Below are 19,388 nucleotides of genomic sequence, written 5' to 3'. Positions count from 1 at the left end.
CAAAAAAAAAGTAGTGGTAAAAACACCATAACAAATGTTAATTTTGATGGCTAGAGTTATCATTAGATATCAACCAAAAGCAAATCAGTTTACATATGCATAGTGCCCATATATTGCAGCAGTGTCAACCAAAAAGGAGTAACCATATCCCAGCCTGTAAATTTATAAAGTGCTTCAGTGCATGTATAAAAAAACAATGCTAATAAACAAACATCTTGTTACCTATAGACGTGTGTCCTGGTCTTGTAATGCCCGCTGCCTTACCCTGACAGCGGCGTTTTGCCTTAATGGCTTCTTCACAATGGGGGCAATGTGTGTTATGTGCCGCGTGATCCTTATTTATGCAGAGCTCACAGCTGATATTACTACCGGCAAGGTTGGCTTACCATTGCGCATGCGCTATTTTCCGGATTTCCCCTCTGGTAAATCTGACTTCCTGATTCATGCGCCTGGAACGCAGGCGTGAAACGCACTGCACACCATGATGGCACATGCCCGGAAGTCATGGGGTGATCCCAAAGCGCGCATGCGCCACCAGACCAGCCAAGACACATGAAAAGACGCTATAATATTTACTCAACGAAAAGAAGGAAAGCGCAAATACTTTATATCCAATAGTGGGACATTAATAAATATATTAAATTAAGTAAGGGATGTGACTAAAAGTGAGGAAGTGAAAAATAATGTCAATAAATAATTAAATAAAAATAAAATGGGGGAAAAAAAAAAGGGAACCATATAGAAGGCTACCATAGTCAGTTGATTAGTTATAATAGTTAGCAATAAAGTGATAAGGTGAATAAATATCATATAAATAAAAAAATTATCTTATGCAATGAATATGTGCATTTTTTACAAAGTTTGCCTACATATATATACTGTATGTGCAAATAAATATGTAGATTCCTCTAGCTTTATAAAGTGCAAAAATTTCTATTTAAATATAGACATAATATTTCTAACATAACATAAAACAAAATCAAATATATAATTTCCCTATAGAAAAATGCACACTACGATATTAAATAGAACACAGTCCAAATAAAATAAAATACATAAACCTTGCAGATGAAAAATCCTCAATGAGAAGACTCTTTCAATTGGATCCAAATAAGAACCGATATTCATGATGGCCCCGAAAAAACATCCCAATGGAAAGTCTTCAGTGTTTTTTTTACTGGGGTTGATGTATAAATTAAAGGTATGGTATATTGTTGGTTTGTTATTTTAAATTTTATTACAGGAGATCGAGGGCGTCGCTTGGATTAGGAGAACAATAAAGATGACAAAACTGTGTGGTGTTTTATTTCATTAAAAGAATTTATTCATGCTGTGTGTTTATTTAACCCCTTCACAACTATAGGATTAGTAATGGATAGGTGTCTTATTGACACCTCTCCATTACTAAGCCGGGCTTGATGTCACCTTACAATAGAAAGGTGACATTAACTCCCCCATTACCCCACTTGCTACAGCTACAGGGCAAGTGGGAAGAACAGGGCAAAGCTCCAGAATTGTTGCATCTAATAGATGCACCTTTTCTGGGCAGCTGCGGGCTGCTATTTTTAGGCGGGCGAGGGCCCATATTCATGGCCCCCTACCAGTCTGATAATAGCAGCCCGCACCTGTGAGTTTTGCCGGGTTAGTTCAAAAACATAAGGGGACCCCACGTCGGGTTTTTGCTTTCATTCATTCTCTGCTCGCGCTGATCACGGCAGAGAAGGGGAGAATGGATGAAAGCTGTGTTCAGCACCAGCCGCCGCGGAACAGCACTTACAGTAGTGCTTTTTCCCTGGCAGCTGTCCGTGTATACGGAGGACATCAATGTGTATTTTCCATGTGCACATGTGCGGGATGTTTTGTGGCCCGTGCGTCCGGGACAAAGCGGACATGTCAACCTGTTTTGCACACGTGCACACAGTCTGTGAAAACACGCTGACATGTGCATAGACACATTCATTTGAATGTGTCTTGGTGTGTCAGTGTCTCCGGTACGTGAGAAATCTGTCAACACACGTACTGGAGACACTTATGTGTGAAACCGGCCTAAGCCAAACCAGGAGAGGGACAATCAGAGGAAAAGTATAATAGAAACACGTCACCACTTCTGGATTTATCACCCACTCCGGGTTTTGGCTCACAAATACTGAGGTAAAATACTGACCAAATACTGAATGTGTGAACATGGCTGATGAACGGATCATACAGCTTATTTGAAATGCCCTATTCATTACAATATTGGCAGGAACATACATGACAAGCACTTCTTACCCATTACTTCTCCCTATTTCTGTATAGATTGTGAGTAGTGATGAGTGAGTGTACTCGTTGCTCGGGTTTCTCTAAGCATGCTCGGGTGTCCTCCGAGTATTTTGGCGTGCTCGGAGATTTAGTTTCTGTTGCCGCAACTGCATGATTTGCGGCTACTTGACAGGCTGAATACATGGGAGAATTCCCTAACAAACAGGCCATCCCCACATGTATTCAGGCTGTCAAGTAGCCACAACTAAATCTCCGAGCACTTTCAAATACACCACCCGAGCATGCTCATGGAAACCCGAGCAACGAGTATACTCGCTCATCACTAATTGTGAGTAGTACCCTCGCTCATCCTGTAACTGGTGAACTATGGGTTACATTGTATTGTCTGTACATGTCCCACTTTATCATAAAATGCTGTGGAATATGTTGGTGCTACATAAATAAAATTATTATCATTATTATATGTGACAACAATTCATTCTAAAGCAAATAATGTGGAAATTGCTCACAGCACTACCTCATATCCTGTCATTTGCTCGCTGACCGCTGGCTGCTCCAGAAGCGAAACCCAGAGATTTGGAAACACAGTGAGAGAGTAAGAAAGGCCCTGGCACAAAGGAACCTTCAATTGCTGACATGGGTTCTCTGCCGAAAAAAAGGAAAAGTAGTTATGTGAAAAATGGCTTAGAATAGTTGTATATAACACATATGACAAAGATCAAAAGAATATATTCTATATGACTTTGCAACACTTGCTCAAAAAATGAAACCAACCATATAAATCTTGATTTAAAGGGAATCTGTCAGCAGGTGTTTAATCTGAGAGCAGCATAATGTAGGCAAATAGACTCTGATTCCAGTGATGTGTCACTTACTGAGCTGCTTGCCGTAGTTTTTATAAAATCACGGTTTTATCAGCAGGAGATTATGTAGTCCTCCATATTCATGAGCCCTATATATGACCACCTCCACCACTGACTAGCAGCTTTCTGCCTAAGCACAGAGTACACAGAGAGATACCAAACAGTGGTGTGGGCAGGGTTATACAGAGCTCAACATTCAGAGAACTGCTAGATCTGCAGAAGAGAAAACAATGATTTTAACAAAACTGCAACAAGCAGCCCAGTAAGTGACACATTGCTGGGATAGGGATCTCTGACCCTACATAATGCTACTCTCAGAAAACAAAAAACAAAAGCCATCCCGCCAAGTCAAGGTAACCCTTGTGGGACAGTCAGGGCCGCCATCAGGGAATTACTGCCCAGACTGGCGTATGGGGCTCGCATCGGGCCCGGTCTCTCTCTGCTCACCGGGCCCTTAACGGCAGGTAAACCGGGCCATGGCTAGCGGCGCTGTGGGCGGCAGATAAACGCTATTGACATGTCAATAGTTAACAGCTGCCAGCCAATCGGAGGCTGGCAGCTGACGTCAGCCGCAGCGCGCACCTCGCCGGCGTCTGACGTCAGTGTCAGTTGCCGGCTAGAGCGTGCTGCAGCGTGGAGGGACGGAGGGAGCCTTGCCCGCCGCTGGACCGCGGCCAGGTAAGGAAAACTTTTTTTTTTTTTTTGACAGCGGCAATCCAGGGGGCACGGGGGCAGAGTGCTGGATTGGGAACAGAATGCTGGACTGGGGGCAGAATGCTGGACTGGGGGCAGAATGCTGAACATGGGACAGAATGCTGGACTGGGGGCAGAATGCTGGACTGGGGGCAGAATGCTGAACATGAGGCAGAATGCTGGGTGATGCGGCAGAATGCTGGACTGGGGGCAGAATTCTGGACTGGGGGCAGAATACTGAACATGGGGGAAGAATGCGAGACATGGGGCAGAATGCTGGACTGGGGCAGACTGTTGGGTGCTGGGGCAGAATGCTGGACATGGGGCAGAATACTGGACATGGGGCAGAATGCTGGACTGGGGCAGAATGCTGGACTGGGGGCAGAATTCTGGACTGGGGGCAGAATGCTGAACATGGGGGAAGAATGCGAGACATGGGGCAGAATGCTGGACTGGGGCAGAATGCTGGCTATGGGGCAGAATGTTGGACTGGGGCAGAATGCTGGCTATGGGGCAGCATGCTGGGTGCTGGGGCAGAATGCTGGACATGGGGCAGAATACTGGAATTTGGGCAGAATACTGGACTGGGGCAGAATGCTGGACTGGGGGCAGAATTCTGGACTGGGGGCAGAATGCTGAACATGGGGGAAGAATGAGAGACATGGGGCAGAATGCTGGACTGGGGCAGAATACTGGCTATGGGGCAGAATGCTGGACTGGGGCAGAATGCTGGCTATGGGGCAGAATGCTGGGTGCTTGGGCAAAATGCTGGACATGGGGCAGAATGCTGGACATGGGGCAGAATGCTGGACTGGGGCAGAATGCTGGACATGGGGCAGAATGCTGGACTGGGGCAGAATGCTGAACATGGGGCAGAATGCTGGGCGCTGGGGCAGAATGCTGAACATGGGGCAGAATGCTAGACTGGGGGCAGAATGCTGAACATGGGGCAGAATGCTGGACTGGGGGCAGAATGCTGAACATGGGGCAGAATGCTGGACATGGGGCAGAATGCTGGACTGGGGCAGAATGCTGGACTGGGGGCAGAATTCTGGACTGAGGCAGAATGCTGAACATAGGGGAAGAATGCGAGACATGGGGCAGAATGCTGGACTGGGGCAGAATGCTGGCTATGGGGCAGAATGCTGGGTGCTTGGGCAAAATGCTGGACATGGGGCAGAATGCTGGACATGGGGCAGAATGCTGGACTGGGGCAGAATGCTGGACATGGGGCAGAATGCTGGACTGGGGCAGAATGCTGAACATGGGGCAGAATGCTGGGCGCTGGGGCAGAATGCTGGACATGGGGCAGAATGCTAGACTGGGGGCAGAATGCTGAACATGGGGCAGAATGCTGAACATGGGGCAGAATGCTGGACTGGGGGCAGAATGCTTGACTGGGGGCAGAATGCTGAAAATGGGGCAGAATGCTGGACTTAGGGCAGAATGCTGGACTGGGGGCAGAATGCTGAACATGGGGCAGAATGCTGGACGGGGGACTGAATGCTGAACATGGGGGCAGAATGCGAGACATGGGGCAGAATGCTGGACTGGGGCAGAATGCTGGCAATGGGGCAGAATGCTGGACTGGGGCAGAATGCTGGCTATGGGGCAGAATGCTGGGTGCTGGGGCAGAATGCTGGACATGGGGCAGAATGCTGGCTATGGGGCAGAATGCTGAACATGGGGCAGAATGCTGGGTGCTGGGGCAGAATGCTGGACATGGGACAGAATGCTGGACTGGGGCAGAATGCTGGACTGGGGGCAGAATTCTGGACTGGGGGCAGAATGCTGGAATGGGGGCAGAATGCTGAACATGGGGGAAGAATGCGAGACATGGGGCAGAATGCTGGACTGGGGCAGGATGCTGGCTATGGGGCAGAATGCTGGACTGGGGCAGAATGCTGGCCATGGGGCAGAGCGCTGGACTGGGGCAGAATGCTGGACTAGGGCAGAATGCTGAACATGGGGCAGAATGCTGGGATGGGGGAAGAATGCTGGACAGGGGGCAGAATGCTGGACTGGGGGCAGAATGCTGAACATGGGGGAAGAATGCGAGACATGGGGCAGAATGCTGGACTGGGGCAGAATGCTGGCTATGGGGCAGAATGCTGGACTGGGGCAGAATGCTGGCCATGGGGCAAAATGCTGGGCGCTTGGGCAAAATGCTGGACATGGGGCAGAATACTGGACATGGGGCAGAATGCTGGACTGGGGCAGAATGCTGGACTGGGGGCAGAATGCTGAACATGGGGGAAGAATGCGAGACATGGGGCAGAATGCTGAACATGGGGCAGAATGCAGGGTGCTGGGGCAGAATGCTGGACATGGGGCAGAATACTGGACATGGGGCAGAATGCTGGACTGGGGCAGAATGCTGACTGGGGCAGAATGCTGGACTGGGGGCACAATTCTGGACTGGGGGCAGAATGCTGGACTGGGGGCAGAATGCTGAACATGGGGGAATAATGCGAGACATGGGGCAGAATGCTGGACTGGGGCAGAATGCTGGCTATGGGGCAGAATGCTGGACTGGTGCAGAATGCTGGCTATGGGGCAGAATGCTGGGTGCTGGGGCAGAATGCTGGACATGGGGCAGAATACTGGACATGGGGCAGAATGCTGGACTGGGGCAGAATGCTGGACTAGGGCAGAATGCTGGACTGGGGGCAGAATTCTGGACTGGGGGCAGAATGCTGAACATGGGGGAAGAATGCGAGACATGGGGCAGAATGCTGGACTGGGGCAGAATGCTGGCTATGGGGCAGAATGCTGGGTGCTTGGGCAAAATGCTGGACATGGGGCAGAATGCTGGACATGGGGCAGAATGCTGGACTGGGGCACAATGCTGAACATGGGGCAGAATGCTGGGTGCTGGGGCAGAATGCTGGACATGGGGCAGAATGCTAGACTGGGGGCAGAATGCTGAACATGGGGCAGAATGCTGGACTGGGGGCAGAATGCTGGACAAGGGGCAGAATACTGGACATGGGGCAGAATGCTGGACTGGGGAAGAATGCTTGACTGGGGGCAGAATGCTGAACATGGGGGAAGAATGCGAGACATGGGGCAGAATGCTGGACTGGGGAAGAATGCTGGCTATGGGGCAGAATGCTGGACTGGGGCAGAATGCTGGCTATGAGGCAGAATGCTGGGCGCTTGGGCAAAATGCTGGACATGTGGCAGAATGCTGGACATGGGGCAGAATGCTGGACTGGGGCAGAATGCTGAACATGGGGCAGAATGCTGAACATGGGGCAGAATGCTGGACTGGGGGCAGAATGCTGAACATGGGGCAGAATGCTGGACTGCGGTCAGAATGCTGGACTGGGGGCAGAATGCTGAAAATAGGGCAGAATGCTGGACTGGGGGCAGAATTCTGGACTGGGGGCAGAATGCTGAACATGGGGCAGAATGCTGGATTGGGGGCAGAATGCTGAACATGGGGGAAGAATGCGAGACATGGGGCAGAATGCTGGACTGGGGCAGAATGCTGGCTATGGGGCAGAATGCTGGACTGGGGCAGAATGCTGGCTATGGGGCAGAATGCTGGGCGCTTGGGCAAAATGCTGGACATGGGGCAGAATGCTGGACATGGGGCAGAATGCTGGGCGCTTGGGCAGAATGCTGGCTATGGGGCAGAATGCTGGGCGATTGGGCAAAATGCTGGACTGGGGCAGAATGCTGGACTGGGGCAGAATTCTGAACATGGGGCATAATGCTGGGCGCTGGGGAAGAATGCTGGACATGGGGCAGAATGCTAGACTGGGGGCAGAATGCTGAACATGGGGCAGAATGCTGGACTGGGGGCAGAATGCTGAACATGGGGCAGAATGCTGGACTGGGGGCAGAATGCTGGACTGGGGGCAGAATGCTGAAAATGGGGCAGAATGCTGGACTGGGGGCAGAATGCTGAACATGGGGTAGAATGCTGGACTGGGGCAGAATGCTGAACATGGGGGCAGAATGCTGGCTATGGGGCAGAATACTGGGCACTGGGGCAGAATGCTGGACATGGGGCAGAATTCTGGCTATGAGGCAGAATGCTGGACATGGGGCAGAATGCTGGACTGGGGCAGAATGCTGAACATGGGGCAGAATGCTGGGCGCTGGGGCAGAATGCTGGACATGGGGCAGAATGCTGAACATGGCGCAGAATGCTGGACTGGGGGCAGAATGCTGGACTGGGGGCAGAATTCTGAACATGGGGCAGAATGCTGGACTGGGGGCAGAATGCTGGACTGGGGGCAGAATACTGAACATGGGGCAGAATGCTGGACTGGGGGCAGAATGCTGAACATGGGGGAAGAATGCGAGACATGGGGCAGAATGCTGGACTGGGGCAGAATGCTGGCTATGAGGCAGAATGCTGGACTGGGGCAGAATGCTGGCTATGGGTCAGAATGCTGGGCGCTTGGGCAAAATGCTGGACATGGGGCAGAATGCTGGACTGGGGGCAGAATGCTGAACATGGGGGAAGAATGCGAGACATGGGGCAGAATGCTGGACTGGGGCAGAATGCTGGCTATGGGGCAGAATGCTGGACTGGGGCAGAATGCTGGCTATGGGGCAGAATGCTGGGCGCTTGGGCAAAATGCTGGACATGGGGCAGAATGCTGGACATGGGGCAGAATGCTGGACTGGGGCAGAATGCTGAACATGGGGCAGAATGCTGGGCGCTGGGGCAGAATACCGGACATGGGGCAGAATGCTAGACTCGGGGCAGAATGCTGAACATGGGGGAGAATGCTGGACTGGGGGCAGAATGCTGGACATGGGGCAGAATACTGGACATGGGGCAGAATGCTAGACTGGGGCAGAATTCTGGACTGGGGGCAGAATTTTGGACTGGGGGCAGAATGCTGAACATGGGGGAAGAATGCGAGACATGGGGCAGAATGCTGGACTGGGCAGAATGCTGGCTATGGGGCAGAATGCTGGGCGCTTGGGCAAAATGCTGGACTGGGGCAGAAAGCTGGACTGGGGCAGAATTCTGAACATGGGACAGAATGCTGGGCGCTGGGGAAGAATGCTGGACATGGGGCAGAATGCTGGACTGGGGCAGAATGCTGAACATGGGGCAGAATGCTGGACATGGGGCAGAATGCTGGACTGGGGGCAGAATGCTGGACATGGGGCAGAATACTGGACATGGCGCAGAATGCTAGACTGGGGCAGAATGCTGGACTGGGGGCAGAATTCTGGACTGGGGACAGAATGCTGAACATGGGGCAGAATGCGAGACATGGGGCAGAATGCTGGCTATGGGGCAGAATGCTGGACTGGGGCAGAAAGCTGGCTATGGGGCAGAATGCTGGGCGCTTGGGCAAAATGCTGGACTGGGGCAGAATGCTGGACTGGGGCAGAATTCTGAACATGGGGCAAAATGCTAGGCGCTGGGGAAGAATGCTGGACATGGGGCAGAATGCTAGACTGGGGGCAGAATGCTGAACATGGGGCAGAATGCTGGACTGGGGGCAGAATGCTGAACATGGGGCAGAATGCTGGACTGGGGTCAGAATGCTGGACTGGGGGCAGAATGCTGAACATGGGGCAGAATGCTGGACTGGGGTCAGAATGCTGGACTGGGGGCAGAATGCTGAACATGGGGCAGAATGCTGGACTGGGGTCAGAATGCTGGATTGGGGGCAGAATGCTGAAAATGGGGCAGAATGCTGGACTGGGGGTAGAATGCTGGACTGGGGGCAGAATGCTGAACATGGGGCAGAATGCTGGACTGGGGGCAGAATGATGAATATGGGGGAAGAATGCGAGACATGGGGCAGAATGCTGGACTGGGGCAGAATGCTGGCTATGGGGCAGAATGCTGGACTGGGGCAGAATGCTGGCTATGGGGCAGAATGCTGGGCGCTTGGGCAAAATGCTGGACATGGGGCAGAATGCTGGACATGGGGCAGAATGCTGGACTGGGGCAGAATGCTGAACATGGGACAGAATGCTGGACGCTGGGGCAGAATGCTGGACATGGGGCAGAGTGCTAGACTGGGGGCAGAATGCTGAACATGGGGGAGAATGCTGAACATGGGGGAAGAATGCGAGACATGGGGCAGAATGCTGGACTGTGGCAGAATGCTGGCTATGGGGCAGAATGCTGGACTGGGGCAAAATGCTGGACATGGGGCAGAATGCTGGACTGGGGGCAGAATGCTGAACATGGGGGAAGAATGCGAGACATGGGGCAGAATGCTGGACTGGGGCAGAATGCTGGCTATGGGGCAGAATGCTGGACTGGGGCAGAATGCTGGCTATGGGGCAGAATGCTGGGCGCTTGGGCAAAATGCTGGACATGGGGCAGAATGCTGGACATGGGGCAGAATGCTGGACTGGGGCAGAATGCTGAACATGGGGCAGAATGCTGGGCGCTGGGACAGAATACTGGACATGGGGCAGAATGCTAGACTCAGGGCAGAATGCTGAACATGGGGGAGAATGCTGGACTGGGGGCAGAATGCTGGACAAGGGGCAGAATACTGGACATGGGGCAGAATGCTAGACTGGGGCAGAATGCTGGACTGGGGGCAGAATTCTGGACTGGGGGCTGAATGCTGAACATGGGGGAAGAATGCGAGACATGGGGCAGAATGCTGGACTGGGGCAGAATACTGGCTATGGGGCAGAATGCTGGACTGGGCAGAATGCTGGCTATGGGGCAGAATGCTGTGCGCTTGGGCAAAATGCTGGACTGGGGCAGGATGCTGGACTGGGGCAGAATTCTGAACATGGGACAGAATGCTGGGTGCTGGGGAAGAATGCTGGACATGGGGCAGAATGCTAGACTGGGGGCAGAATGCTGAACATGGGGCAGAATGCTGGACTGGGGCAGAATGCTGAATATGGGGCAGAATGCTGGGCGCTGGGGCAGAATGCTGGACATGGGGCAGAATGCTAGACTGGGGGCAGAATGCTGAACATGGGGCAGAATGCTGGACTGGGGGCAGAATGCTGGACTGGGGGCAGAATGCTGGACATGGGGCAGAATGCTAGACTGGGGCAGAATGCTGGACTGGGGGCAGAATTCTGGACTGGGGACAGAATGCTGAACATGGGGGCAGAATGCTGGACTGGGGCAGAATGCTGGCTATGGGGCAGAATACTGGGTACTGGGGCAGAATGCTGGACATGGGGCAGAATTCTGGCTATGAGGCAGAATGCTGGACATGGGGCAGAATGCTGGACGGGGCAGAATGCTGAACATGGGGCAGAATGCTGGGCGCTGGGGCAGAATGCTGGACATGGGGCAGAATGCTGAACATGGCGCAGAATGCTGGACTGGGGGCAGAATGCTGGACTGGGGGCAGAATGCTGAACATGGGGCAGAATGCTGGACTGGGGGCAGAATGCTGGACTGGGGGCAGAATACTGAACATGGGGCAGAATGCTGGACTGGGGGCAGAATGCTGAACATGGGGGAAGAATGCGAGACATGGGGCAGAATGCTGGACTGGGGCAGAATGCTGGCTATGGGGCAGAATGCTGGACTGGGGCAGAATGCTGGATATGGGTCAGAAAGCTGGGCGCTTGGGCAAAATGCTGGAAATGGGGCAGAATGCTGGACTGGGGGCAGAATGCTGAACATGGGGGAAGAATGCGAGACATGGGGCAGAATGCTGGACTGGGGCAGAATGCTGGCTATGGGGCAGAATGCTGGACTGGGGCAGAATGCTGGCTATGGGGCAGAATGCTGGGCGCTTGGGCAAAATGCTGGACATGGGGCAGAATGCTGGACATGGGGCAGAATGCTGGACTGGGGCAGAATGCTGAACATGGGGCAGAATGCTGGGCGCTGGGGCAGAATGCTGGACATGGGGCAGAATGCTGGACTGGGGCAGAATGCTGAACATGGGGCAGAATGCTGGGCGCTGGGGCAGAATACTGGACATGGGGCAGAATGCTAGAATCGGGGCAGAATGCTGAACATGGGGGAGAATGCTGGACTGGGGGCAGAATGCTGGACATGGGGCAGAATGCTGGACTGGGGGCAGAATGCTGGACATGGGGCACAATGCTGGACTGGGGGCAGAATGCTGAACATGGGGGAAGAATGCGAGACATGGGGCAGAATGCTGGACTGGGGCAGAATGCTGGCTATGGGGCAGAATGCTGGACTGGGGCAGAATGCTGGCTATGGGGCAGAATGCTGGGCGCTTGGGCAAAATGCTGGACATGGGGCAGAATGCTGGACATGGGGCAGAATGCTGGACTGGGGCAGAATGCTGAACATGGGGCAGAATGCTGGGCGCTGGGACAGAATACTGGACATGGGGCAGAATGCTAGACTCGGGGCAGAATGCTGAACATGGGGGAGAATGCTGGACTGGGGGCAGAATGCTGGACAAGGGGCAGAATACTGGACATGGGGCAGAATGCTAGACTGGGGCAGAATGCTGGACTGGGGGCAGAATTCTGGACTGGGGGCTGAATGCTGAACATGGGGGAAGAATGCGAGACATGGGGCAGAATGCTGGACTGGGGCAGAATACTGGCTATGGGGCAGAATGCTGGACTGGGCAGAATGCTGGCTATGGGGCAGAATGCTGTGCGCTTGGGCAAAATGCTGGACTGGGGCAGGATGCTGGACTGGGGCAGAATTCTGAACATGGGACAGAATGCTGGGCGCTGGGGAAGAATGCTGGACATGGGGCAGAATGCTAGACTGGGGGCAGAATGCTGAACATGGGGCAGAATGCTGGACTGGGGCAGAATGCTGAACATGGGGCAGAATGCTGGGCGCTGGGGCAGAATGCTGGACATGGGGCAGAATGCTAGACTGGGGGCAGAATGCTGAACATGGGGCAGAATGCTGGACTGGGGGCAGAATGCTGGACATGGGGCAGAATACTGGACATGGCACAGAATGCTAGACTGGGGCAGAATGCTGGACTGGGGGCAGAATTCTGGACTGGGGACAGAATGCTGAACATGGGGGCAGAATGCTGGACTGGGGCAGAATGCTGGCTATGGGGCAGAATACTGGGCACTGGGGCAGAATGCTGGACATGGGGCAGAATTCTAGCTATGAGGCAGAATGCTGGACATGGGGCAGAATGCTGGACGGGGCAGAATGCTGAACATGGGGCAGAATGCTGGGCGCTGGGGCAGAATGCTGGACATGGGGCAGAATGCTGAACATGGCGCAGAATGCTGGACTGGGGGCAGAATGCTGGACTGGGGGCAGAATGCTGAACATGGGGCAGAATGCTGGACTGGGGGCAGAATGCTGGACTGGGGGCAGAATACTGAACATGGGGCAGAATGCTGGACTGGGGGCAGAATGCTGAACATGGGGGAAGAATGCGAGACATGGGGCAGAATGCTGGACTGGGGCAGAATGCTGGCTATGGGGCAGAATGCTGGACTGGGGCAGAATGCTGGATATGGGTCAGAAAGCTGGGCGCTTGGGCAAAATGCTGGAAATGGGGCAGAATGCTGGACTGGGGGCAGAATGCTGAACATGGGGGAAGAATGCGAGACATGGGGCAGAATGCTGGACTGGGGCAGAATGCTGGCTATGGGGCAGAATGCTGGACTGGGGCAGAATGCTGGCTATGGGGCAGAATGCTGGGCGCTTGGGCAAAATGCTGGACATGGGGCAGAATGCTGGACATGGGGCAGAATGCTGGACTGGGGCAGAATGCTGAACATGGGGCAGAATACTGGACATGGGGCAGAATGCTAGAATCGGGGCAGAATGCTGAACATGGGGGAGAATGCTGGACTGGGGGCAGAATGCTGGACATGGGGCAGAATACTGGACATGGGGCAGAATGCTAGACTGGGGCAGAATGCTGGACTGGGGGCAGAATTCTGGACTGGGGGCAGAATGCTGAACATGGGGGAAGAATTCGAGACATGGGGCAGAATGCTGGACTGGGGCAGAATGCTGGACTGTGGCAGAATGCTGGCTATGGGGCAGAATGCTGGACTGGGGCAAAATGCTGGACATGGGGCAGAATTCTGGACTGGGGGCAGAATGCTGAACATGGGGGAAGAATGCGAGACATGGGGCAGAATGCTGGACTGGGGCAGAATGCTGGCTATGGGGCAGAATGCGGGACTGGGCAGAATGCTGGCTATGGGGCAGAATGCTGGGCGCTTGGACAAAATGCTGGACTGGGGCAGAATGCTGGACTGGGGCAGAATTCTGAACATGGGACAGAATGCTGGGCGCTGGGGAAGAATGCTGGACATGGGGCAGAATGCTAGACTGGGGGCAGAATGCTGAACATGGGGCAGAATGCTGGACTGGGGCAGAATGCTGAACATGGGGCAGAATGCTGGGTGCTGGGGCAGAATGCTGGACATGGGGCAGAATGCTGGACTGGGGGCAGAATGCTGGACAAGGGGCAGAATACTGGACATGGGGCAGAATGCTAGACTGGGGCAGAATGCTGGACTGGGGGCAGAATTCTGGACTGGGGGCTGAATGCTGAACATGGGGGAAGAATGCGAGACATGGGGCAGAATGCTGGACTGGGGCAGAATACTGGCTATGGGGCAGAATGCTGGACTGGGCAGAATGCTGGCTATGGGGCAGAATGCTGGGCGCTTGGGCAAAATGCTGGACTGGGGCAGGATGCTGGACTGGGGCAGAATTCTGAACATGGGACAGAATGCTGGGCGCTGGGGAAGAATGCTGGACATGGGGCAGAATGCTAGACTGGGGGCAGAATGCTGAACATGGGGCAGAATGCTGGACTGGGGCAGAATGCTGAATATGGGGCAGAATGCTGGGCGCTGGGGCAGAATGCTGGACATGGGGCAGAATGCTAGACTGGGGGCAGAATGCTGAACATGGGGCAGAATGCTGGACTGGGGGCAGAATGCTGGACATGGGGCAGAATACTGGACATGGCACAGAATGCTAGACTGGGGCAGAATGCTGGACTGGGGGCAGAATTCTGGACTGGGGACAGAATGCTGAACATGGGGGCAGAATGCTGGACTGGGGCAGAATGCTGGCTATGGGGCAAAATACTGGGCACTGGGGCAGAATGCTGGACATGGGGCAGAATTCTGGCTATGAGGCAGAATGCTGGACATGGGGCAGAATGCTGGACGGGGCAGAATGCTGAACATGGGGCAGAATGCTGGGCGCTGGGGCAGAATGCTGGACATGGGGCAGAATGCTGAACATGGCGCAGAATGCTGGACTGGGGGCAGAATGCTGGACTGGGGGCAGAATGCTGAACATGGGGCAGAATGCTGGACTGGGGGCAGAATGCTGGACTGGGGGCAGAATACTGAACATGGGGCAGAATGCTGGACTGGGGGCAGAATGCTGAACATGGGGGAAGAATGCGAGACATGGGGCAGAATGCTGGACTGGGGCAGAATGCTGGCTATGGGGCAGAATGCTGGACTGGGGCAGAATGCTGGATATGGGTCAGAAAGCTGGGCGCTTGGGCAAAATGCTGGAAATGGGGCAGAATGCTGGACTGGGGGCAGAATGCTGAACATGGGGGAAGAATGCGAGACATGGGGCAGAATGCTGGACTGGGGCAGAATGCTGGCTATGGGGCAGAATGCTGGACTGGGGCAGAATGCTGGCTATGGGGCAGAATGCTGGGCGCTTGGGCAAAATGCTGGACATGGGGCAGAATGCTGGACATGGGGCAGAATGCTGGACTGGGGCAGAATGCTGAACATGGGGCAGAATGCTGGGCGCTGGGGCAGAATACTGGACATGGGGCAGAATGCTAGAATCGGGGCAGAACGCTGAACATGGGGGAGAATGCTGGACTGGGTGCAGAATGCTGGACATGGGGCAGAATGCTGGACTGGGGGCAGAATGCTGGACATGGGGCACAATGCTGGCTGGGGGCAGAATGCTGAACATGGGGGAAGAATGCGAGACATGGGGCAGAATGCTGGACTGGGGCAGAATGCTGGCTATGGGGCAGAATGCTGGACTGGGGCAGAATGCTGGCTATGGGGCAGAATGCTGGGCGCTTGGGCAAAATGCTGGACATGGGGCAGAATGCTGGACATGGGGCAGAATGCTGGACTGGGGCAGAATGCTGAACATGGGGCAGAATGCTGGGCGCTGGGACAGAATACTGGACATGGGGCAGAATGCTAGACTCGGGGCAGAATGCTGAACATGGGGGAGAATGCTGGACTGGGGGCAGAATGCTGGACAAGGGGCAGAATACTGGACATGGGGCAGAATGCTAGACTGGGGCAGAATGCTGGACTGGGGGCAGAATTCTGGACTGGGGGCTGAATGCTGAACATGGGGGAAGAATGCGAGACATGGGGCAGAATGCTGGACTGGGGCAGAATACTGGCTATGGGGCAGAATGCTGGACTGGGCAGAATGCTGGCTATGGGGCAGAATGCTGTGCGCTTGGGCAAAATGCTGGACTGGGGCAGGATGCTGGACTGGGGCAGAATTCTGAACATGGGACAGAATGCTGGGTGCTGGGGAAGAATGCTGGACATGGGGCAGAATGCTAGACTGGGGGCAGAATGCTGAACATGGGGCAGAATGCTGGACTGGGGCAGAATGCTGAACATGGGGCAGAATGCTGGGCGCTGGGGCAGAATGCTGGACATGGGGCAGAATGCTAGACTGGGGGCAGAATGCTGAACATGGTGCAGAATGCTGGACTGGGGGCAGAATGCTGGACATGGGGCAGAATACTGGACATGGCACAGAATGCTAGACTGGGGCAGAATGCTGGACTGGGGGCAGAATTCTGGACTGGGGACAGAATGCTGAACATGGGGGCAGAATGCTGGACTGGGGCAGAATGCTGGCTATGGGGCAGAATACTGGGCACTGGGGCAGAATGCTGGACATGGGGCAGAATTCTAGCTATGAGGCAGAATGCTGGACATGGGGCAGAATGCTGGACGGGGCAGAATGCTGAACATGGGGCAGAATGCTGGGCGCTGGGGCAGAATGCTGGACATGGGGCAGAATGCTGAACATGGCGCAGAATGCTGGACTGGGGGCAGAATGCTGGACTGGGGGCAGAATGCTGAACATGGGGCAGAATGCTGGACTGGGGGCAGAATGCTGGACTGGGGGCAGAATACTGAACATGGGGCAGAATGCTGGACTGGGGGCAGAATGCTGAACATGGGGGAAGAATGCGAGACATGGGGCAGAATGCTGGACTGGGGCAGAATGCTGGCTATGGGGCAGAATGCTGGACTGGGGCAGAATGCTGGATATGGGTCAGAAAGCTGGGCGCTTGGGCAAAATGCTGGAAATGGGGCAGAATGCTGGACTGGGGGCAGAATGCTGAACATGGGGGAAGAATGCGAGACATGGGGCAGAATGCTGGACTGGGGCAGAATGCTGGCTATGGGGCAGAATGCTGGACTGGGGCAGAATGCTGGCTATGGGGCAGAATGCTGGGCGCTTGGGCAAAATGCTGGACATGGGGCAGAATGCTGGACATGGGGCAGAATGCTGGACTGGGGCAGAATGCTGAACATGGGGCAGAATACTGGACATGGGGCAGAATGCTAGAATCGGGGCAGAATGCTGAACATGGGGGAGAATGCTGGACTGGGGGCAGAATGCTGGACATGGGGCAGAATACTGGACATGGGGCAGAATGCTAGACTGGGGCAGAATGCTGGACTGGGGGCAGAATTCTGGACTGGGGGCAGAATGCTGAACATGGGGGAAGAATTCGAGACATGGGGCAGAATGCTGGACTGGGGCAGAATGCTGGACTGTGGCAGAATGCTGGCTATGGGGCAGAATGCTGGACTGGGGCAAAATGCTGGACATGGGGCAGAATTCTGGACTGGGGGCAGAATGCTGAACATGGGGGAAGAATGCGAGACATGGGGCAGAATGCTGGACTGGGGCAGAATGCTGGCTATGGGGCAGAATGCGGGACTGGGCAGAATGCTGGCTATGGGGCAGAATGCTGGGCGCTTGGACAAAATGCTGGACTGGGGCAGAATGCTGGACTGGGGCAGAATTCTGAACATGGGACAGAATGCTGGGCGCTGGGGAAGAATGCTGGACATGGGGCAGAATGCTAGACTGGGGGCAGAATGCTGAACATGGGGCAGAATGCTGGACTGGGGCAGAATGCTGAACATGGGGCAGAATGCTGGGTGCTGGGGCAGAATGCTGGACATGGGGCAGAATGCTGGACTGGGGGCAGAATGCTGGACAAGGGGCAGAATACTGGACATGGGGCAGAATGCTAGACTGGGGCAGAATGCTGGACTGGGGGCAGAATTCTGGACTGGGGGCTGAATGCTGAACATGGGGGAAGAATGCGAGACATGGGGCAGAATGCTGGACTGGGGCAGAATACTGGCTATGGGGCAGAATGCTGGACTGGGCAGAATGCTGGCTATGGGGCAGAATGCTGGGCGCTTGGGCAAAATGCTGGACTGGGGAAGGATGCTGGACTGGGGCAGAATTCTGAACATGGGACAGAATGCTGGGCGCTGGGGAAGAATGCTGGACATGGGGCAGAATGCTAGACTGGGGGCAGAATGCTGAACATGGGGCAGAATGCTGGACTGGGGCAGAATGCTGAATATGGGGCAGAATGCTGGGCGCTGGGGCAGAATGCTGGACATGGGGCAGAATGCTAGACTGGGGGCAGAATGCTGAACATGGGGCAGAATGCTGGACTGGGGGCAGAATGCTGGACATGGGGCAGAATACTGGACATGGCACAGAATGCTAGACTGGGGCAGAATGCTGGACTGGGGGCAGAATTCTGGACTGGGGACAGAATGCTGAACATGGGGGCAGAATGCTGGACTGGGGCAGAATGCTGGCTATGGGGCAGAATACTGGGCACTGGGGCAGAATGCTGGACATGGGGCAGAATTCTGGCTATGAGGCAGAATGCTGGACATGGGGCAGAATGCTGGACGGGGCAGAATGCTGAACATGGGGCAGAATGCTGGGCGCTGGGGCAGAATGCTGGACATGGGGCAGAATGCTGAACATGGCGCAGAATGCTGGACTGGGGGCAGAATGCTGGACTGGGGGCAGAATGCTGAACATGGGGCAGAATGCTGGACTGGGGGCAGAATGCTGGACTGGGGGCAGAATACTGAACATGGGGCAGAATGCTGGACTGGGGGCAGAATGCTGAACATGGGGGAAGAATGCGAGACATGGGGCAGAATGCTGGATTGGGGCAGAATGCTGGCTATGGGGCAGAATGCTGGACTGGGGCAGAATGCTGGATATGGGTCAGAAAGCTGGGCGCTTGGGCAAAATGCTGGAAATGGGGCAGAATGCTGGACTGGGGGCAGAACGCTGAACATGGGGGAAGAATGCGAGACATGGGGCAGAATGCTGGACTGGGGCAGAATGCTGGCTATGGGGCAGAATGCTGGACTGGGGCAGAATGCTGGCTATGGGGCAGAATGCTGGGCGCTTGGGCAAAATGCTGGACATGGGGCAGAATGCTGGACATGGGGCAGAATGCTGGACAGGGGCAGAATGCTGAACATGGGGCAGAATGCTGGGCGCTGGGGCAGAATACTGGACATGGGGCAGAATGCTAGAATCGGGGCAGAATGCTGAACATGGGGGAGAATGCTGGACTGGGG

The 19,388-nt window shown here is 54.6% G+C and overlaps 1 protein-coding gene across 3 annotated transcripts in view; it reads right to left on the bottom strand.

Moving 5' to 3' along the window:
• The window catches only part of MFRP (membrane frizzled-related protein), a 228,888-nt gene that overhangs the window by 42,499 nt on the left and 167,001 nt on the right, over positions 1-19,388 (bottom strand). For all 3 annotated transcript variants that reach the window (XM_073566439.1, XM_073566441.1, XM_073566440.1), the window contains one exon: positions 2,780-2,907. In XM_073566439.1, the coding sequence (XP_073422540.1) occupies positions 2,780-2,907 (128 nt within the window). The remainder of the gene's footprint in view (positions 1-2,779; positions 2,908-19,388) is intronic.

This window comes from Dendrobates tinctorius, unplaced genomic scaffold (genome assembly GCF_039654945.1).
Source record: "Dendrobates tinctorius isolate UK_male_01 unplaced genomic scaffold, ASM3965494v1 ptg000018l, whole genome shotgun sequence".
Lineage (NCBI taxonomy): Eukaryota > Metazoa > Chordata > Amphibia > Anura > Dendrobatidae > Dendrobates > Dendrobates tinctorius.
The sequence above is the reverse complement of the archived record's forward strand: the minus strand, read 5'-3'. Positions and strand labels throughout refer to the sequence as shown.